We start from the raw sequence: 19,069 nt of genomic DNA, 5'->3' as shown, positions 1-19,069 counted from the left end.
CTCGGTGATGATGTGCAAAACTCGGCCGGGTTCCAAGTGGAGTTCAGTGCAGACAGAGGAAGGATTTAGAGCCAAAGCTCCTTAAGATAAACCCACAGCAGGCACACCTTGCCGTGGGTGGTGGGACAAACACTGCCACGGGCTGGGGGCAGGCACCAGCCAGGGATTGTTGTGCCACGTTGTTTTGCACATCTCAGAGGAGCTTCTGCTCCTCCTGGCTGTACTGGAGGAGGGGGGGTTGCTGTCTGGGCCGTGGGGTGTTGGGGAATGCCTCCTCCTCCTGCTGCTGCAGACACCCTCACATTTCCTGCACCCATATCAATGGTTCCACCAAGACCTGTCTGGAGGGGGATAGCACCATCTTTCCAGGAGTCAGAAAATCCAGCCCCATTTGGAGCCTGGAACCTAAAGAATCTATGGATGCCCCACTCCTGGAATTGTCCAAGGCCAGACTGGATGGGTCTTGGAGAAATCTGGTCCAGTGGAAGGTATCCCACCCCATGGCAGAGGGTTGTAATGAGGTTTAAGATCCCTTCCAACCCAAACAATTGAATGATTTCTTGCAATTTTATCTTCCCAGTTTGCATCTTTAGGGTGGACTAGGAGAAACTCATCCCCTGGTGAGGATGCTGGTGGGGACCCTCACTCTGCTGTGGGTGTCCTGCCAGCCCACCCCATGTTCCCCACAACAAAACAGCCACCTAAAAACTCCTTTCTCCTTGCACTGGGAAGAGAAACCGCACTGGGAAAACTGCTCTGTCCTGCCCTGAATGAGGAAGGAACAAATGAGCAAAACCACAGCTTTCCCAGCCCCACAGGCACGTGTCCCTGGAGAAACCATGGGGAAGGGTGACCTCCCAGCTGAGGTCTCCAACCATGGAGAGAGCAAAGGTACAGCCAGCAGTTGCACATCACCAATTTGCTGCCTGCCCTTTCTTGCTCTGTGTCACTGGTTAATGGCACAGCCCTGCAACACCACCAGCAGTTCAGTGTATTTGAGCCAAGAAGAGGCTTTTTTCCTGCAGATTCTCGAGTAGGTTGCTTAATTTTTAATAAACTCTGCAAACTCCTGCTAATTATCACACGGCTCATTTAACTGAGAGGCTTTCCTTCCTGTAGACTGAGGAGGAAGAACAGAGCAGATGGCTCAAATATCATCTTTTTCTGAAAGGTCCTTTCCCCCCAGCAGGCACATCCCAGCTTCCCACAGCCCCTGCAGGGTTCTTCCACCCCCACTGGGTCCTGCTTTGGCTCAGCCTCTGCTCCAGGCCAAAACCTGGGCACATGGACATATCCACCTCTGCTCCTCTGGAGGGCAAGACCTGCCCTGGGAGTGAAATATTCTTTAAAAAGCTCCATTTGGAGACAGTCTGCTGGGCCAAAGGGGTTTGGACAGATATGCCAGCACTCATGGGCAACCAGAAACCCTTGGAGGTGGTTGATAATTTTTTCCATGTTTCTTTTTGCCCCCTTCCACCTGCACTTGCTGGGTGAGTGTACAGGCTTCAGAAAGGCTGGAGATGCTGTGAGGTAACAAATAATTAAAAAAAAAAAATAGGATCCTGGAGTCAGTGCTGCCTTTCATGTCCTGTAGCTGTGTGAGGAGATACAGATCCCAGACCCCACATGCTGAGCCTGTGATGTTCAGACTTGCTGAAAGTCAGGACAAATGGATTTCACAGCTCATGAAAACTCCTGAGGTGGACTAAGCAATTTCAAATCTATTCCCCACAGGAATAAACCCCCTGGGATGTTTGAAAACTTCAGCCTGAGGCAGCAGAGAGAGGATTTTTTCCAGTTCACTTAGAATATTCTGCCCTGGCAAAGACTCCACAAAACACTGTTTATTCAGGGTTACCAGATCCTGACCCAACTCAGTGCTGGGTAGTTTCTACTCCATCAGCCCTTGCCTATCCATTGCTTCCCAAAAACCTGCAATGTTTGACTTGACTGTGGGGTTTTACTCTCATTTACAACACTGCTGTGGTTTTCCAGAAATCACATAAAGCTCAGCTAGCAGAGAAACTGTTTGTGCTGTACCAACCCACCTTTCACATCTGCAAGAAAACTGCACCATTACCTCCCCACCAGCCAGTTTTTCCATCAAATACCAAAACTGCAACACCAAAACACAGCAAAGGATGCTCAGAGCAGCACGAGCAAGGGGGGATGTGGGGTGGGTGCTGAGTGATCCCCCAGGTAAATCTGTGTGAGGTGAAGTGGAGGGAGTGACAAGCTCTGCTCAGGAGCTGTTCCCAGACTTACTTCATCAGCTCTGGGTCCTCTTTATCATCCTTTGTCGGGGTGATCTTGATCCCACTTTTCTTGGCACGAGGGCAGCCTGACAGACTGTGGTTAAAAAGAGAAGAAAGGCCTGTCTCACTGGCAGAATCTCTGCATTTGCTATTCCCCCGCTTCAGTCATCTTTCCCTTGCATTTGGCACAGTGTTTTTGATCTCTCTCGTTTTGCAGCTTCACATCACGAGGAGAAGTCAGAAGGAAAAAAAATAGCAAAAAATTGAGGGAGATGGACAGTAATTAATGGTGTCTAGATAAGAAGATATCTGCTAACAGCCTGCAATGTTTAATGGAATTGTTGAAACAGAAGGCTCAGATCTGTGCTATTAATGTTCTAAAGTGATAATAGAAGTCATAAATAGGTAGCAATATTAACAGGAACATTGCATCAGCTAAAATCTGACCCTTTGTCTTTTATTCTGTTGAAAGGAGCTTCTAATCAGATTCTGAAAACATCAGAAAAAGAAAAAAAAAGAAGTCAGATTAAAGAGATGAAAATAGGCTTCAGTTGTCAGTAACATTAATGTTTTATTCAGAACTTTACAACTCTGCCCACTGCAGGAAAAAAAAAAAAAAGAAAAAGAAAAAGCAACACAGAAAGAGACAAGAGAGAAAATAATTTAAGGGAGATCTTACCTTCTATGTGATGCATAATTTCCTGTTATGTGACCAGAGCCATCACAACCAGGAGTAGGGCACCTGCAGAGGCAAGGGAGGCTCAGATTAGCCTGGGGATGTGAGCAGGGGATCAACACTTTTGACAGCTCTTCTCAAAGAGAAATCTGGGCACTGTCAGCATGAGCAGGTTTTTCCTTCCTGCCCCTTCCCCCTCTGTAAGGACAAGATTTGGTCTGTAATATCCGTGGTACTGAAGTCAGTGCATCATGCATGATGTGACATTGGAGAGGAGCACCTTGGGGTGTTGGGAGCACAGGGAGGAGCTGCTCTCCCATGAGAGGACACAGGTCCCAGCCTCTGTCCCCACCCTTGTGAAGGGGACAGCTCAGGACCTGATAATAAGTTAAAATCCCCCTCCAGGACAAGGATTGTCATCTTTAGGAAGGCATAAGGAGACAGCAAGGGCCATCCAGGGCCAGCAGGATGGACCCAAGCAGAGACCAGGAACCAGAAAAACAGCTGACAGCTCTGGACAGCAGGGCCACCACGGCCACCACCAACAGGAGGCTTTGGCTCAGTTCTGGGTGACTTGGGGAGCATTATCTCAGTGAGGGCAAGTGGGCAGCCCATGGCTGAGGGTCTGCAGAGTGCAAAACTGGCCAACGCTTTTGATGGCAAATGATGGAGAAACAGGAGGAAAAAGGTTAGGTTAGCCCTGGGACCCCTCCTTCCACAAAACCATGGGCAGGGGACAGGGAGTCAGCAGGGGACAGCCTGTGAGGGTCCTTAGGCTGGGGACCCCCAGGTCACCACAGACAGTGCCTTTTGGTGCAGACTCTGCCCCTCAGTCACTGCCTTACAAAACAGGCACATCACCAATCTGCTGCCTGCCCTTCCCTCCTCTGTGTCACTGGTTAATGGCACAGCCCTGCAACACCACCAGCAAGTCAGTGAATTTGAGCCAAAAGAGGCTTTTTTCCTACAGATTCTTGAGTAGGTGCCTCCCAGCCATGAGCTTCCAGGTGAGCATCCAGAGCTCTCCAGCAAAGGATGGAGGTCACTGCTTTGATCACCCAAAGGCTGGAGATCACTGCTGTGATCATCCAAAGGCTGGAGGTCACTGCTGTGATCATCCAAAGGCTGGAGGTCACTGCTTTGATCACCCAAAGGCTGGAGGTCACTGCTGTGATCACCCAAAGGCTGGAGGTCACTGCTGTGATCATCCAAAGGCTGGAGGTCATTGCTATGATCACCCAAAGCCCCACAAAGGCTGGAGGTCACTGCTGTGATCACCCAAAGCCACACAAAGGCTGGAGGTCACTGCTGTGATCATCCAAAGGCTGGAGGTCACTGCTGTGATCACCCAAAGGCTCGAGGTCACTGCTGTGATCACCCAAAGCCCCACAAAGGCTGGAGGTCACTGCTGTGATCACCCAAAGCCCCACAAAGGCTGGAGGTCACTGCTGTGATCACCCAAAGGCTGGAGGTCACTGCTGTGATCACCCAAAGCCCCACAAAGGCTGGAGGTCACTGCTATGATCACCCAAAGCCCCACAAAGGCTGGCGGGGCTGCGAGCACGCAGGGAATGGCCCAAACTCAGCAGCGCATCATTAACGGTGAGAGATGGAAAGGAGCACACAGATCTGCTCCCAGTAGGTGACATAAAAGTTGTCATGGGGACAAGGGAGCGAGGCGAGGAGTGTTTGCAGAGGATGTGCAGGCCAGCCTGCCAATTAGCCAGAGCTTTTTTGAGTCAAGTGATTAAAGCCAGGGGAGGGGGTGTGTCATCATGATATTTTCTGAAAAATCCCTTCACCAGGATTTCTGCTCCTGGGAAGCTTCAGCTTCTCCCTGTTTTGCTGCTTTGGAATGTGATTTGGAGACTGTTTATCCAGCATGCGAATTGTTTTATTTAATGACCAGTCGTGGCCCAGCTGTGTGGAGGTTCTGAGGAGTCACAGATTTTTCTTTATCATCCTTGTTAGCCTTCTGATGTATCCTTCCTCTCTTTCTTTTAGTATAGTTTTAGTATACCATTTTTTAATATGATATCATAAAAGAATAGATCAGCCTTCTGAGAACATGGAGGCAAATTCTCCTCTCTCCCCTCGTCCTGGGGACCCTCACAAACACCACAGGGGTGTGCAGAGGAAATGCACAGTGCTGCTGCAGGACGAGGGAGGGATGCTCACTGCTCCTTCTGAGCAAAGCTCAGGGCACATCCAGGAGCTTGCAGAGCACCCTTTCTCCTGGGGGAGGGGTTTTTTGGTGTCCCCACTTTCTCCAGCCCTGTTTTTGAAGCCAGCAATGCCAGGTGTGGGTGGCTGGGGGGTACCTGCAGCAGGGCAGGGGTTGGTGTCTCCAGGACGTGGCCATGGAATGATGGTGATGCACGGGCAGCCCCTGAGCTCAGGGCCCTTGGGAAAGGCAGAATGCTTTCCCTAAAGCTGGACAGGGCTCTGAGCAGCCTGATGGAGCTGAAGGTGCCCCTGCTCACTGCAGGGGGTTTGGCCTTTGAGGTCCCTTCCAACCCAAACTATTCTGTGATTCTGCACTGCTGCTCTGCCCCTGAGAATCACTGGAGGAATGGTGTCCACAGGTGACTTCAGTTTGGCAGCTTGGAAAACAGCTTTTTTTTTTTTTTTTAAAGTCTTCTCTTTTTGTTCAGAAAAATACCAAAATTCTCCTCTTTGCAGCAGCTCTGAGGGAGACTTTGGCATTTTCAGGTCACTGAATAATCTGCGTTGGCAAAAAAAAATTGGCACCTCACCTGGGGTAAGAGAGCAGGGCCTGGTCCTAGAGGGGTAACAGGGAGGCTCAGAGCCAGGAAAACATAAGTGCACATGGGTCTGGTGCAGTAAGGGCAGGACACATCCAGCAGGGCCTCAATGAGGGTGCAAATGCTTCAACTCATTTAGAAATTGCAGTTTTGGGAGATGACTGGGATATTTCCCAGCTCTACACTCTTACAGTAGAAAGCAAAACTATTTCTCTGTTGTTTTAGCTTCAGGGTGGGAGGAAATTATGAAAACACTAACACTGAACTCTTTCTTCCTTTCAGGATTTTTAAAGAGGAGAGAGAAGTAATTTGATTTTTATTTTTAATTATCTGGAGACAAATCATACCAACAGAGACCTTTTATTGCATGTTCCAGCCTGGAGCTATTTTTTTTTTTTATATCAGGGATATTAACCCCTAAAATAGAATTTATAATAGAAACACTGACATGGTCTTATCTGGAGTTCTGAGAAGCTGTGACTGTGCAATCTATGATATCTCAAAATCCCTTCCTCCCTCCTCTGCTCCCATCCTCACCAGGACATAGAAAAAAAAGTGGAATTTGAGGAAATAATATTAACAAGCTATTTTGGGGGGGCAGAAGTCTCCTTTTTTACACAGTATTTTGATTAAAAGCGCTGACATTGGATGCCAGAGGGGAACACAACAAGGCTGGACATGATGCTCAGTCTCAGGGATGAGCCTGTTTGCTTTTTGTCTGGCCCTTCCTGGGAATGACCACTGCTCCTGAGAGCTTTTAATATCTTGAACACGAATTGTCTGATCACTTGGCCGTTCTTTCAAACTGTTGGAGAAACACCAGCTCAGCAGAGCTCTTTGAAGAGCTCCTTCCAGAATGTGTATGGTCTATAGTGTGTGATTAAGTGTACTTAGCACTAATCACAGCAGTCCTTGCCATCCACCAGCAAATTCTATTAATATCAGCTAATCCTGCCACCTTGTCCACCTCTGTGATAAGGAGCAGGTGGTTAACTAACACCTTTCACCAGCCCCACACTGGTGGTGGGGCACGGAGACGTCCAGGAGCCACCACAGAGGGATTTGGGACTTTTCCAATGGCCTCAGTGACCGGGGGGCTGCCACTGGCTCACCTCCAGAAACCCCTGATGGCACACAGGGCACGGCACTTTTGGGGTTTTTCATGATGACCCTGTGCAATGTAAAGCCCTCCATGAGGCTTCACTCTCAGTGGAGGCTCCTCAGTTAGCTCAGAGTCTAAATGGTCCAAAAACTGGATTCAGCAAGGCTGGGAACTCAGAGGAGACTCAGCCTGCAGGGATAAGCTGGGCCCATGAAAGAGATGATGCAAAAAAATTCTCCATGGACTTTACACCAGAGATGCAGATGGGGTGGAGAGGGTTGGGGTCTCCCCAGTGTTCCCAACTAAATACAATTTCACTTTTCTTTAGGGAAGGCAACCTAAGAGAGCATTTGGGAAACCCACCTGTGAAGAATAAGCTCCTACTGAAAAGGAGGGGTTTGGAGAAGACAGCAAAGCTGAATATGGGATTCAGAGGAAGATACCGGAATGAAAATGTCAAAATCAGGTTCTTCCCTTCAGAAACAGCAATGGGAGTGGGGAAGTTTGGATTTCTGTGAGCCCTTGACCACTGGCTCAGGATCCGGCCTCACCAAGCATTTGCTCATGCCTTCTTTCATTCCCTCACACATCATGGAAATGAAGAGGAACCTCTCTCATGACATCCCAAACAGCCCCTAAAAAGTAGCCTAAAAATAGCACCCCAGGTTCTCCAAAAGGGTTGGCTTTGCTGTGTGCTGGCAGTGAGCTCCCAGCTGAGTCTCTACCCAAAAATAAAACCAGGCTCTGGATCATTTGAGATGGACAAAAATGTTAAATGAAAAGGGTTATGGCCCAAACTAGGCAACAAGAGCTTGGGAAAAGACGCCAAGTGAAAAAGAAAATAACATGTGTACGATGCCCAGAGGAAACCTGCCAGGCATCCAGGTTATTTCCAATCATTGCCATCAGTCCCCTCCCCAAAATTATCCTTCCTCCACTCCATTGCCTCTTCAACACAGCAGCTGGAAGCTGGACTCCACCAGAGCTCCTTGCAGGCAGGTTTAGATCAGCTCTTTGAAAGGAGAAGGGAGGGGATGGAAAAGCAAAAACAGAGCAAGAGGTGTGGGGGCAGGAAGGGAGAAGAGAGAAAAAAAAGGGTGGAAATAAAGAAAAAAAAAAGGAGTTCCAAGTTGAGCGCAAACATACTTGAGGTCAGCAGAGTGGGCAGCCATGAGGTTTCTGAGGCTCTTGTCAGCAAGAGGACAACCAGAAAGGCTGAAAGAGAAGAGATGGAATATCTGGATAAGCAAAAAAAAAAAAAAAAAAAAAAAAAAAGAAAAAGAAAAAGGAAAAAGAAAAAGGGCTGGGGCATGGGGAGGGAGGGGGGCAACAGAAGGGGGGAGGAAACAGAACCAAACTATCCACATGGTCACAAACTATACCAAAAGAAAATAAAAGTTGTTTTTAAAGTTCAAACCACGCAGAAAATGTCGACCCACCTGCGGTGAGAGGCATAGTTCCCCGTTATGTGTCCACTGCCATCACAGCCTGGGGTTGGGCAACTGGGCAACAACAACAACAAAGAGCATAAGTGTGGGAAAGGAATGGATTCCCCAGGATCCACGGGTGGGCAGAGCCCCCTCAGGGTCTGTCTGGGGTGTCTCAGTCCAACCCTGCTGCCAGACCCTGACACCAGCCCCATCCATCAGATCCTGGTGTGTGTTTCTATGTTTGCATGGATGTAAACCAGCTGTTCCCCTTTTCGCTCCCCTTCCTCCCTTTTTCCTTCTAAAAGATCACAGGGATCCTAAAGACAAAATTTAAAAAAAAATTGAGAAAAAATTGTGGCAAAGACAAAGAAAGTGTTTAAAACCCTTAGTTAATGGGAGGGCTTGGTGGCAGTAGGGGACTAACACAGCCTGATGGGTGGCACAGCCTGACAGACGTGGCCACCCCTGGCTGCTGCTGCCAGTTTGGATCATTCTTGCCATGCTGCAGCTCTGGCTGCAGGAATCATCTTGTTCAGATTTCAGATAAGGTGCTTCAGATTTCAGCTTTCTAAAACGATTTTTTTTTTCTCTCAGCCCTTACAGCTGCAAAGAAGGGACTGTTTGCTGCCAAAAGGGAATGACAGCAAGCTCTGACTGTGCCTGGGGGTGATGGGCAGATACAGGTGAGGGGCACCTGCCTGAAAATGGCACAAGAACTGCACTCAGACACAGAGCATCAGACATAGCAGGCGAGTCTGCTCCTGAGTTAACTACAGCTAATTCATTACAGCCCCTGGGCCAGAGAGGAACAAGGATATTAAATTGAGAGGGAAGGCTCAGGGCTGCCCATGACACCATTTATTTATTCCAGGGCTGTTTCCGTTTAGGAAATTTCTCTACCATCACAATAAAATTAAAGCACAGGAGGACTTGAGGGCTCTAGCTCAGAAACTGCTGTTCACATCACTGGTGGCTTTTAAAAAACCCTTTAGAGCTTTGTGTAGGGCAGCTGATCTGAGCTTTGTTCATTTAGGGAAAATGCTGCTGCCACTCTGCCCCCACAGATCTCCACCCTGCCTGCCTGCAGATAACGAGTGGGTTGGATGAGATCAGCAAAACAGTGCCCACCAACTCCCTGTGAGATGTGTGGGAGGGTCAGATGCACAGGAAAGAAGCCAGGAACAGCTGGGATGCCTGGGAGGGGCAATCTCCCCATCACAGCCTCCAGGCTGATCCTGATGTGCTCTTAGACCAGAGCCAGGTCCAAGCTGCCACGTTTGGCTCAAACCCTCAAACATTAACCATTCCTGTGGGAATTGGTGTGGATGCAGAGCCATACTCCATCCAATAGGGCAGGTCTGGGTCTGTGCTTCCACCCACACGATGGACAGACAGATGTGAGCTGGGTCAAGGTCTCTCTCCAGTGCAAAATGCAACACAACAGCAAATTTGCTGCAGCCTCGGGTCACATTTTTGTGTTCCTGCAGTTTCACAGTGCTGGGACCCATTGCTCTAAGCCAACAAATTCTGCCTTCTCAATGAGACATCTTGTGTTCAACACCCTCTTCAAGAAGGTGGTGAGTTCCCTTGGGTGCTCTTGGCTCCACAACATCAGCCAGTGTCCCAAAACAGGGATTAGGACATTGGGTAGGGGCCATCACCGTGCCAGAAACACTCTTGCAGGAAAATACCAGGAAAAACTGGCCCTGAAAGGAGTTTTCCACAACCCTGTCCATGAATCCAGAGCACAGAGCTCTCAGGTTCTCTTCAGCACTGCAAAGTAATGTAGGAACATGTTTTTCCTCATTGATCAGCAGTTGTAGGAGGATGAGTAAGATCAATCACAGTAGGAAAGGGAGCTACAGTTCTTATTTCTATAATGTATTTTCTAATTTTGTTTCCAACCATCCTGGCTAAGTACATATTAATAGATTTTGGAGGAAGAGACAAGAAGGCAGGACTTACGTGAGCAGCTCTTTCTTTATGTCCTTGGAGAGGAATTTCAGCTTGAAGTTGGTTAAAGTAACTTCACCTGGGTATTTTCTCTCTTCAAAGTTCTCCTCTGACACTTCTTGCTCATCAGCTTCCGAGGAGGCAAAAGAGTGAGCAGCAGGCTCTGACTGCAAGGAAAGGGGCAGGGTTGTGCTGTGGTCATTGCTGCTGAGCTGTGGTGGGAAAGAATCCCAAGTTCATCAAAGCTAAGGGTTAGTGCAAGCACTCCTGAGCCCCCTGTAAGCATCTCACAGCACCCAGCCCAGAGATCCAACAACCTGTAATTTCCTGGGGTTTTAGCAGAATTGTGTAAACCACGTCTGTAAAGAGATTTACACATGGCATTCCCAAGGTCTTGAAGGAATGAAGATCAGTGCAATCCCCTCACCTCTTCCTCAGCAACCTCCCCATGGGCAGAGAAGCAGGTGATGCTCTCAGAGCCAGAACCCCCACCCCAGCTGGGGGTCATGGTTGGATTCCCCACCTGCAGGATTAATGTCAGTGCCATGCAGGGCTGTAACTGCTAATGGCAGATATAAATCATCCTGAAAAACATCACCAGGAGCAGCACTGCTGCAAGGGAGCTGACAGGATTTACAATGAAGAAAACACTGCAGACCTAGGACAAGTAAAATGGTGGGTTCTTCCTTTGCAAGGGCGTCCCAACAGATCCAAAATCAGCTGCTTCCTGCCTGGTTGATATCTGATAGCACTGACAAAGCCAGGAACATTTCTTTCCTTGTCTCAATGGACAAACTGGGGGTTCTGGGCAAAACAGGACAACTGTGTAGGCAAACAAGGCATTCAATGTCCCCTGAGCTGTTATTCAAGCATCAAGAGGCACCACTCACCTCCTCTGGCTCCTCTTCCCGCTGGCGGTTTGGTTTAGTGTAGTCAATGGGCCCATCCCATTCGTCCTGGCGGGAGGTCTGGCTGGACTGGGGGGAGGTCATGGTGCTGCTCGTGGCACTGGTGCTGTTTTGGCGCTGGGACACGTCTGGGGACTTCATGCTGGGACTACTGCTGCAGCTGCTGCTGCTGGGGAAGGTGCTCTCCCGCTTGCGGTGCTTGTTCATACTCAAGTCCAGAGTCCCATTTTCATCCACCTCAATGTCCATGGACTGGAAGGTTGGAAACACAACCAATGTTAGCAGCTGCCAGAAGGTCCCCATGGGGATCTTGCCCCTGTTTGTCTCTTGCAGTGCAGTGGGCAGGTATTCATGTCCCATCCTCTCCAGGGTCAGGTAGGAGGAACTGAATAAAAAGGGTTGCTATTTCCTAAATATTTCAGGAACATGTCATGCAAAGGCACCCCTCTACTAGAATGGTTTGGGTGGAAAGGACCTTAAAGCTGAACTCATTCCAACCTCCCTGCCATGAACAGGAACACCTTCCTCTATCCCAGGGTGCTCCAAGTCCCATCCAACCAAGCCTTGGCGTTTTGACTCAGTTGATTGAACGCAGGCATCTAGTGCCACTTAGGATGCCTCATGGCATCCAAAACATTTGCCCAAGGTTGGGAGTGCTCTGTGGGACTTTGGGAAAACCTGTGTTCCTCTGCAAAATAGCTGGAGATCAGACTGGACACAACTGGGGAACTTCAAATGGCATCAGATACAGATCAGAGAACGACTGAAACCAGCTCTGAGAATAATGGAATTACAGAATTGTTTGGGTTGGAAAAACCCTCTGAGACCATCAAGTCCAAACATTCACCCAGCACTGCCAAGCCCACCACTAAACCATGTCCCCAAGTGCCACATCCACATGTCCTTTAAATCCCTCCAGGGATGGTGACCCCACCACTGCCCTGGACAGCCAGTTCCACGGCTTGACCATCATAAGTCATAAGTATTTCCTAATATCCAGTCTCAGCCCAAGACTTGGAATTGATGCTCATCTCACCTGGGAAATTTGAACCACAAGGCATCTGCACATCACTCAAAAAGCCAAGATTCCCTTCCCCAAACCCAAAGTGGGGAGCCAAAAGGGTGATTTTGGATGATTGCCTGCATTGCCTCTATATTTAAAAAAACAAAATGAAAGGAAGGGTAAACCAAGGCATCTCTCCTATCCTGAATTCCAAGTTTGGCCCCTGGGCAGTGGCTCCTGGCCACATTCACCCACCTTGCCGGGGGCCTCTTGCTGCTTGGTGCTGAGATTCTCGGGCATCTCCCAGCAGCGGGTGGAGAGGTTGAGGATGGCGGTGGCCGCCATGTGCGCAGCCTCAGCGTCGTGGGAGTAGTCGAAGCCTGTGGAGGAAGATGAAGTGCTCTTCACGTAACTGCTGGAGGGGCTGTGGCTGGGGGAAGAGGCCTTTGGAAAAGGTTTGGCTGGAATAAAAAAGAGAAGGAACAACACAAGGCTAATGTAGAAGCGGCATGAGCAGCAGGGGAAGGTTAAGTCAGTGTGACACGGTTAATGTATGCACAGTTCCTGGGGTTATTCCCAATCCAGGGGCTGGTTTGTTGCCTGGGACGTGCAACAGGAGCACTGCTGGCTGCAGCTTGTGCTCGCTGTGAAAGGTTAATTCATTAACTGACTCTGCCATAAATACCCAAAACACAAGTGCTTTTCTTCATTAGAGCTGCTCCTCGGTGGAAGCAGTTAAAGGAGAAAGCTTAGAGAAGCTTTCTGACTCATTTTTTATTGTTCTCTCTCTGTCCATAACTTATCTGCAGGGCTGCCTTACAGGGAGATTTCTAGTACTGTGTTTGAAAACTTTAATTTTATAAAATCACATTAATGGAAAATGCATGGTCATAAAATATGAGCTTCCAAGGATGACACTGGTGAAATATGGATTTTCTGACAGCTGACATATCATTTAAATATGCCAGAGTAACAGGATTTATTGCACAGCTGCACATAGCCACGCTGCTGCTCTGCTCCTGTGTGTCACAGCAGCAGCAAACCAGCCTGGAGATGCAATTTTTCTTCATGATCTGTGAAATGAAAATATTTCTCGTGGTGGGCACAAAATAAAACTTTCCCTAATAATAACAACTGATAATTCCCTATTAATAAAACTTGAAGCTGATCCCATTTAGGGGCCCTCAGTAGTTTCAGTGGGTGCAAGCAGGAGATCATCTGATTTAGACAAGTCACAGGATTGTATTCTGAATCAATTATCAAAATCTTCAAATTCTTAATTCATTCCACCATGCTCTTTCTGGGGGAAACCATCCCCACTTTAGTGAGAGGCTCACCCAGGGAAGACTCACAAGCTTTGGCCTGATCATGGCAAAACAAAGCCAACCTCAGTTGATGCAGCCACGGAGCAAAGTGATTTCATTATTCCCATTACAAACTCGTAATATAAGACACTATAAAATACTAATCTTCCCCAGCCCTGCTTTCTTCCTCGTTGTGTGCGTATATAATGCACATTGACATTAATGGGAGTTACGCACACACATGCGGGGTAATATAAATCCCTCTGGATGAAGATCTCTTTAAAATAAGTTCTCAGTGAAAGGAGCAGATTTCCCTGTTATGATTGGCAATCATATTCATCCTGTCGCTTTGATTAACTCATTGGAGGCTTGCCCACATGGTTATTCTTGTGTCTGGCTGCTTGTTTTCCTGTCCGGGTTAATCCACATCTTCGAGGCGGGGTGCAAGTATTTGCCAACCCAACCTGACAATATCCAGGATCGGGAGATGCCAATTTCAATTTCACACCGTAGGCTCAGCGATGCTTTTCCATTTCATAAGTATTTCTAGCACTAATAGACTTGCAATCAGCAAATTAGTGAAATAAGTGATGAGAAAAAATAGAAAGGATTATCCTAGTGGGTCTGCTGGAATTATTTTTGTCAGTACAATTACCCTGAAAATTCTTTGCTAATATTGCAAATAACACAATCTATTCAGCGAGAGAATCACTTGTACTGGGAAACAAATTACTTTTCCATCAGCCCTAACCCAGGATGACAGTGGCAGTTGTGCTCTCTGGCCTCCATCCAATTTCATTGTCTGATCCTGTACAGATTTAGTACTGTAATAAAGAGCGCTCCCATTGTAGTGCAACAACCGGGATGCTTTCAAGTACGAGCACTTTTTAGAGAGCAGCTGCATCAGGATTAAACAGGATTGTGGAAGTGGGATTAGCCAGACAGAAAGCCCTCTTGAGGCCACTGACTTCTACAAAATGGGGTCCTAAATGTTTTCTTTTGCCCCTCAAAAGAATGTCTTGAGGTGCACAGTTCGTGTCAAACAACACATTTGCAAGGGCTGTGTCCCCATGCAGTGTCCCTCTTGCCTTTGTCAGCCCAACCCCTCAGGGGTTATTCAGCCATTTCATTTTCACCCAGAGTTATAACCAGTGCAAAGTCCTCAGAACAGAGCAGAGGTGGGTGGCTACAATAGGAAAGAGCTGGAAGACAGAGGTGGGTGATCGATAGGTAGAGCTGGAGAGCAGAGCGTGGCAGGGAAGAAAAATGGGGGGAGTGGGTCATATATAAGATGGAAGAGAAGAAAACTGTAATCCATTTAGCTAGATGAGGAAAGCCAGATCAATAGATATGAGCTGCAAAGCAATGGGGACCAACTGAGGACAACTGTGTAACTTATCCTACCTCGAGACATCACTCAGATTAATGTTCCCACCGCAGTTCTTCCCAAAGCCAAAGCCAAAGAGACTCTCTTCCAAACAAAGCTTTCCCAGCCAGCCATGGACTCCCATCACCATCAAAGGTGCCCACCTTGGGACCTACCTCACCCTCCCCATCCCAGGAGGGTCCAGCAGTTCAGCTCCAAGAGTCTCCCATCACCCCAATCCACAATCCCAAGAGCCTCACAACATGCTGAGAAAGGCAGAAAATGCAAAAACCGAGTCCATCCCTGCTCCCAACTTACATTTAAAGGCTTTAGGTGAGGTTTCGCTAGTCTGAATCTTTGGGGCAAGCATGCGTTTGCCAAAAACCTGAGCATCAAAACTTGCATAATCGAAGGTGACCTTGGAGTACTTCTCCAGCTCCTTGGCCAAGTTGGCCCGGGGGGTTGCTGGGACCATGTTGGGCCTGTAGCTTCCATACTGAGGGATCTCCAGTTGCTTCACAAAGCACATAGGCCTGAGGATGAAACAACAAACAGCAATTATTTCTTTTTTTCCTTGACAAGGTGACTGTTGAGAGGGGACCAGACACAATGGGGACACAGCTGCACCTTCTTCCTAAAGGCTTCCTGGGGACAAGGAGGCAGTGACAGCCCTTTTGCTCTCTTCAGCAAGGCCGCATCTGATTTGGATCTCTCAGACTCCAGTTTTCTTTTTTCTATCCTTTTCTACCGTCATTTTTTTTTACCATCTTTTTGAGCAAAACATCGAGTCGTCAACCTCATCCAGCACGATGTTCTTGCAGGCTGTCATGATGTGGCAGCATTTTCCAGAAGAGAACAAACTTGGGCAATAACTCCCTCATGGGACCCATGACACAGGGTGGCACAAAAAGGCATGAGGACCCCAGTTCAGCTCGGCTCCCTGCTGCAGGTTCACTGCAGAGGCACCAGGGCCTCTGCCCTGCCTCAGCCCCTCCTAGAGACCCGCTGCTACGGGGCTGCCTATCATGAATCAATTTGTCTTGCATATAAATTGTATATAAATGGCCTATTGTTATTCTCCTTCCCGTGACCTCTTTCCACCAGAGAGTCCTCGGAGCGGGAGCTCCTTGGAGCATGGACCGTCCTCGTGATGTGCTCAGAGCGCTCTGCGCGGGCCCTGCTGCAAATGAATAAGTAATCGCTCTAAATGGCCTTTCCAAAGTAGTGAGAGCTGGAGCACCAGGGTGCCCAGCAGTCCTGGGGAGCAAATAAATAAATGAATCAGAGCTCGTTGCCTTTGTGGGAGGGCTGCTCAGGGCTTGCACCGCGGTTTTTATCCCGCTCTCGTTGCAAAATAACCAACCATATTCCAATCCATCTGTAGCCTCGTGAATCACATCAGCCACGGAAGCCAGCATCTATCAGGGACATCCTTAATGGGAGACAGCCCTTTCTCTTGGGAAGAGAGAGATGGGCAAAGTATCAAAATTAATGTGACTGGTTTGGAAACGAGCGGCAAGTTCCTCTCCTCTGAAACCTGCAGGCTAAGGAACAAAAGCAGGTGGACTTGAATGCACAACTGCCATGGAGTGATTTGTGTGTAGCCTAAATCTCCTCCTCCTCCTCCTCCTCCACCTCCCCCCTCCCCAAGCCCACCCTTCTTATAATGCTGATATAATAACCAGCCCTGGCTGGCAGTTTGTGCTGCGGAGCAATCGGCACAAGTGCCTTCTGCTGCACTGCTAAAACCCTTTGGCCTGTAGCCTCAGCATTAATTGATGCTACAGAAGCAATTCATTGTCCTCAATGCTCTCCCTGGGATCATCAATTAAATATCTCCCCACCTTGGCGAGACCTATGATCATAATAACAGGACTCAGCAGTATCAAAATACAGCTGGAACCGTGGCTGCTGTTCCTGGGAGCGTGGCGGGACAGGGAGGGCTGGGGCAGGGTGGGGACATGGATCTGAGCCTTCCTGTCCCCCTTACCTGAGTATCCGGTCAGAATTGGAGCTGGTCTTCGCAGGATCACCAGACTGGGTTTGTTGCTTTTCATGTGATTTGGCTAATTTCTCAGCAGCAGCAATGGGGCACCCAGATAAACTGTGGGAGTTGGTTGGGTTGGTTTTTTTTAAGGAGAAAAAAAAAACAGAGAAGGAAACCAAGCATGAAGAATGAGCACAAAAACCTTCATTTCATGGACCCAAAGCTACACTAGACCTGTGAGAAAAGTGTTTGCTTCCTCCACACTGAACAAGTTCAATAAACAAAACAAATTCACCTTGCACGTCATCAACACAGAATCATGGAATGATATAGAATGGTTTGGGATGGAAAGGACCTTAAAGCTCAATTCATTGCAACCCCCCTGCCATGGGCAGAGACACCTTCCACTATCCCAGGTTGCTCCAAGCCCCATCCCACCCAGCCTTGAACAATTCCAGGGAAGTAGCAACCTGTGCCAGGGCCTCACCACTGTCACAGGGAAGAATTTCTTCCAATCTAACCCTGTCCCCTGTCATTTTGAGGCCATTCCCCCACCCTGTCACCCCGTGGCTGTGACAGAGGAAGCCAAAGCCGGTACCTCCTGTGCGTGTTGCGGTTGCTGTTGACGTGACCCTGTCCTGTGCACCCGGGCGTGGGGCATTTCAACACGTTCTCGTGCATCGCCAGGACTTGGGGGCAAGAAGCGGAAGGGGAGAAGGGAAGGGAAAGAAAAACAACTTAATAAAAATCAGAGAGGAAAAAAAAAAAAAAAAGAGAAAATCATCAAGCCTTGTATGCTGGTTTCCTAGAAATCAGGGAATGCGAAGTGCTGTCATTAGAATTTGCAGAGGAAAAGTAAAAGATTTGCAAGGCAGCAGAGCCCAGGTCAGCACTAGGTTAGCATCTCTGCACACAGCCTGGGCTTTCTCCCCATTTTCTGATTGCAATCCAGTTTCCCCCATCCAGCCCCTCCTCCCCACCCCAGTTTTGGAACCAGGTCTCCAGTTTCAGGTAGTTTTAAGTGATTGAAGTTGTAGCTCTGCTTTTATCCTTAGGACTAGTCTTTGTTTGATTTTTTTTTTTAATTTTTAATCTTCAGGATTATTGCTTCCTGCAGCGCTGACCTTAAAAGTAAAGAAAATAATTTGATCTGCAAGCTTTTGTAAAGCCCACAGCTTGTGTTAGTTATTTATTAATATTTTTGCTTGCATTCCAGCCTGTGAAGATAACTGTCCTTTCTCCTTGTTTCTTCCAGTTCTGTGTTTATGTCAGGTCTGCAACCTTTGAAATTACTCATAAGGAAGGGTTCCTCTTTCTTTTGGTCTATTATGCCATTATCATAAACATACAACATTGATTTTTATGTATCTATACAGGGAAAGCTATTTAGGATGCTGGTAGAGAGGTGGAAATACAATCTCTCTCTCTCTCTGTGCATATGTATATACAAAAATCTGTTATGAGGATGATAAATATTTTCTGTAGAATAGGTGAATCTCGGTATAGCCCTTAGAGAATTCTGGAGAGATTAGGGCACAGGAGACTCAGCAATCCTGCACATCCTGAATCACTCATCACTCCTCTTCTTTCCTGCATGGTAACATATTTGCACGGCAAGGTAGAATAATATCCCTTTTTTCCCAACATGATGTCCCAAGTAGGGAAAAATATGTGACTTCCAGTGTAAAGGAGGGCACTGCTTAACACACCTTTGGAGGTGGGCAGGCGTTTTTAAAGCCCCTCTTTGATTTTCAGAGAAGGGATCTCATTCTCCACAGGATGGTGCTAAAAATCCTTTAAGAAGGACAGGACTTCCAAGTAAATCCCCATCATGTTTCCCATGATTAGCGATAACACTTTGGAGGATAACAGCATCCAGGATCAACTTGGAAAAGCACCACCCCATGCCAAAACCTCTTGTTATACTCCAAGGAAAAACATCAGACTTGATGTCATAAAATTCATATCATTTGAGAAATTCCCCCAAGAAGATTAGGCTCCAGACTAATGGAAGCAGCCCTTGGTATGCCACCATGTACTCACTCTCGGGGGGGATCCTGTCTTTGTGCGGGCAGCCGGAGAGGCTGCGATGGTGCGGGTAAAGTCCCGTGACGTGTCCAGTCCCATCACAGCCAGGAGTTGGACATTTGATTTCTCTCTTCTCAGGTCTTGAAGGATCTAAGGATTGTGGGGAAAGGGCAGAGGGAAGCAGGTTAGTGGATTTGGAGGGGAAGAAGTGGAAAGTGCTGAGAATGCTTCTCACCGCCTTTACAGTCAAGCAGGGGGAAACCTTTGGGTTTGGAGGTTTTTTCCCTGGAGT

General features: G+C 48.0%; 1 protein-coding gene across 5 annotated transcripts in view; it reads right to left on the bottom strand.

Annotated features, from left to right (window-relative positions):
• Positions 1 to 19,069, bottom strand: part of MYT1 (myelin transcription factor 1) — a 65,445-nt gene that overhangs the window by 8,850 nt on the left and 37,526 nt on the right. For 4 of the 5 annotated variants that reach the window (XM_077187292.1, XM_077187295.1, XM_077187294.1 and 1 more), the window contains 11 exons: positions 18,793 to 18,927; positions 17,348 to 17,438; positions 16,753 to 16,866; positions 15,081 to 15,295; positions 12,348 to 12,553; positions 11,072 to 11,341; positions 10,194 to 10,348; positions 8,238 to 8,300; positions 7,945 to 8,013; positions 2,935 to 2,997; positions 2,266 to 2,349 (listed from right to left, as the gene is read on the bottom strand). In XM_077187292.1, the coding sequence (XP_077043407.1) occupies positions 2,266 to 2,349; positions 2,935 to 2,997; positions 7,945 to 8,013; positions 8,238 to 8,300; positions 10,194 to 10,348; positions 11,072 to 11,341; positions 12,348 to 12,553; positions 15,081 to 15,295; positions 16,753 to 16,866; positions 17,348 to 17,438; positions 18,793 to 18,927 (1,465 nt within the window). The remainder of the gene's footprint in view (positions 1 to 2,265; positions 2,350 to 2,934; positions 2,998 to 7,944; positions 8,014 to 8,237; positions 8,301 to 10,193; positions 10,349 to 11,071; positions 11,342 to 12,347; positions 12,554 to 15,080; positions 15,296 to 16,752; positions 16,867 to 17,347; positions 17,439 to 18,792; positions 18,928 to 19,069) is intronic. The other variant, XM_077187293.1, reaches the window with a different exon arrangement.

Source organism: Agelaius phoeniceus, chromosome 17 (genome assembly GCF_051311805.1).
Source record: "Agelaius phoeniceus isolate bAgePho1 chromosome 17, bAgePho1.hap1, whole genome shotgun sequence".
Taxonomy (NCBI): Eukaryota; Metazoa; Chordata; class Aves; order Passeriformes; family Icteridae; genus Agelaius; species Agelaius phoeniceus.
This window is presented reverse-complemented; position numbering and strand designations above follow the sequence as displayed.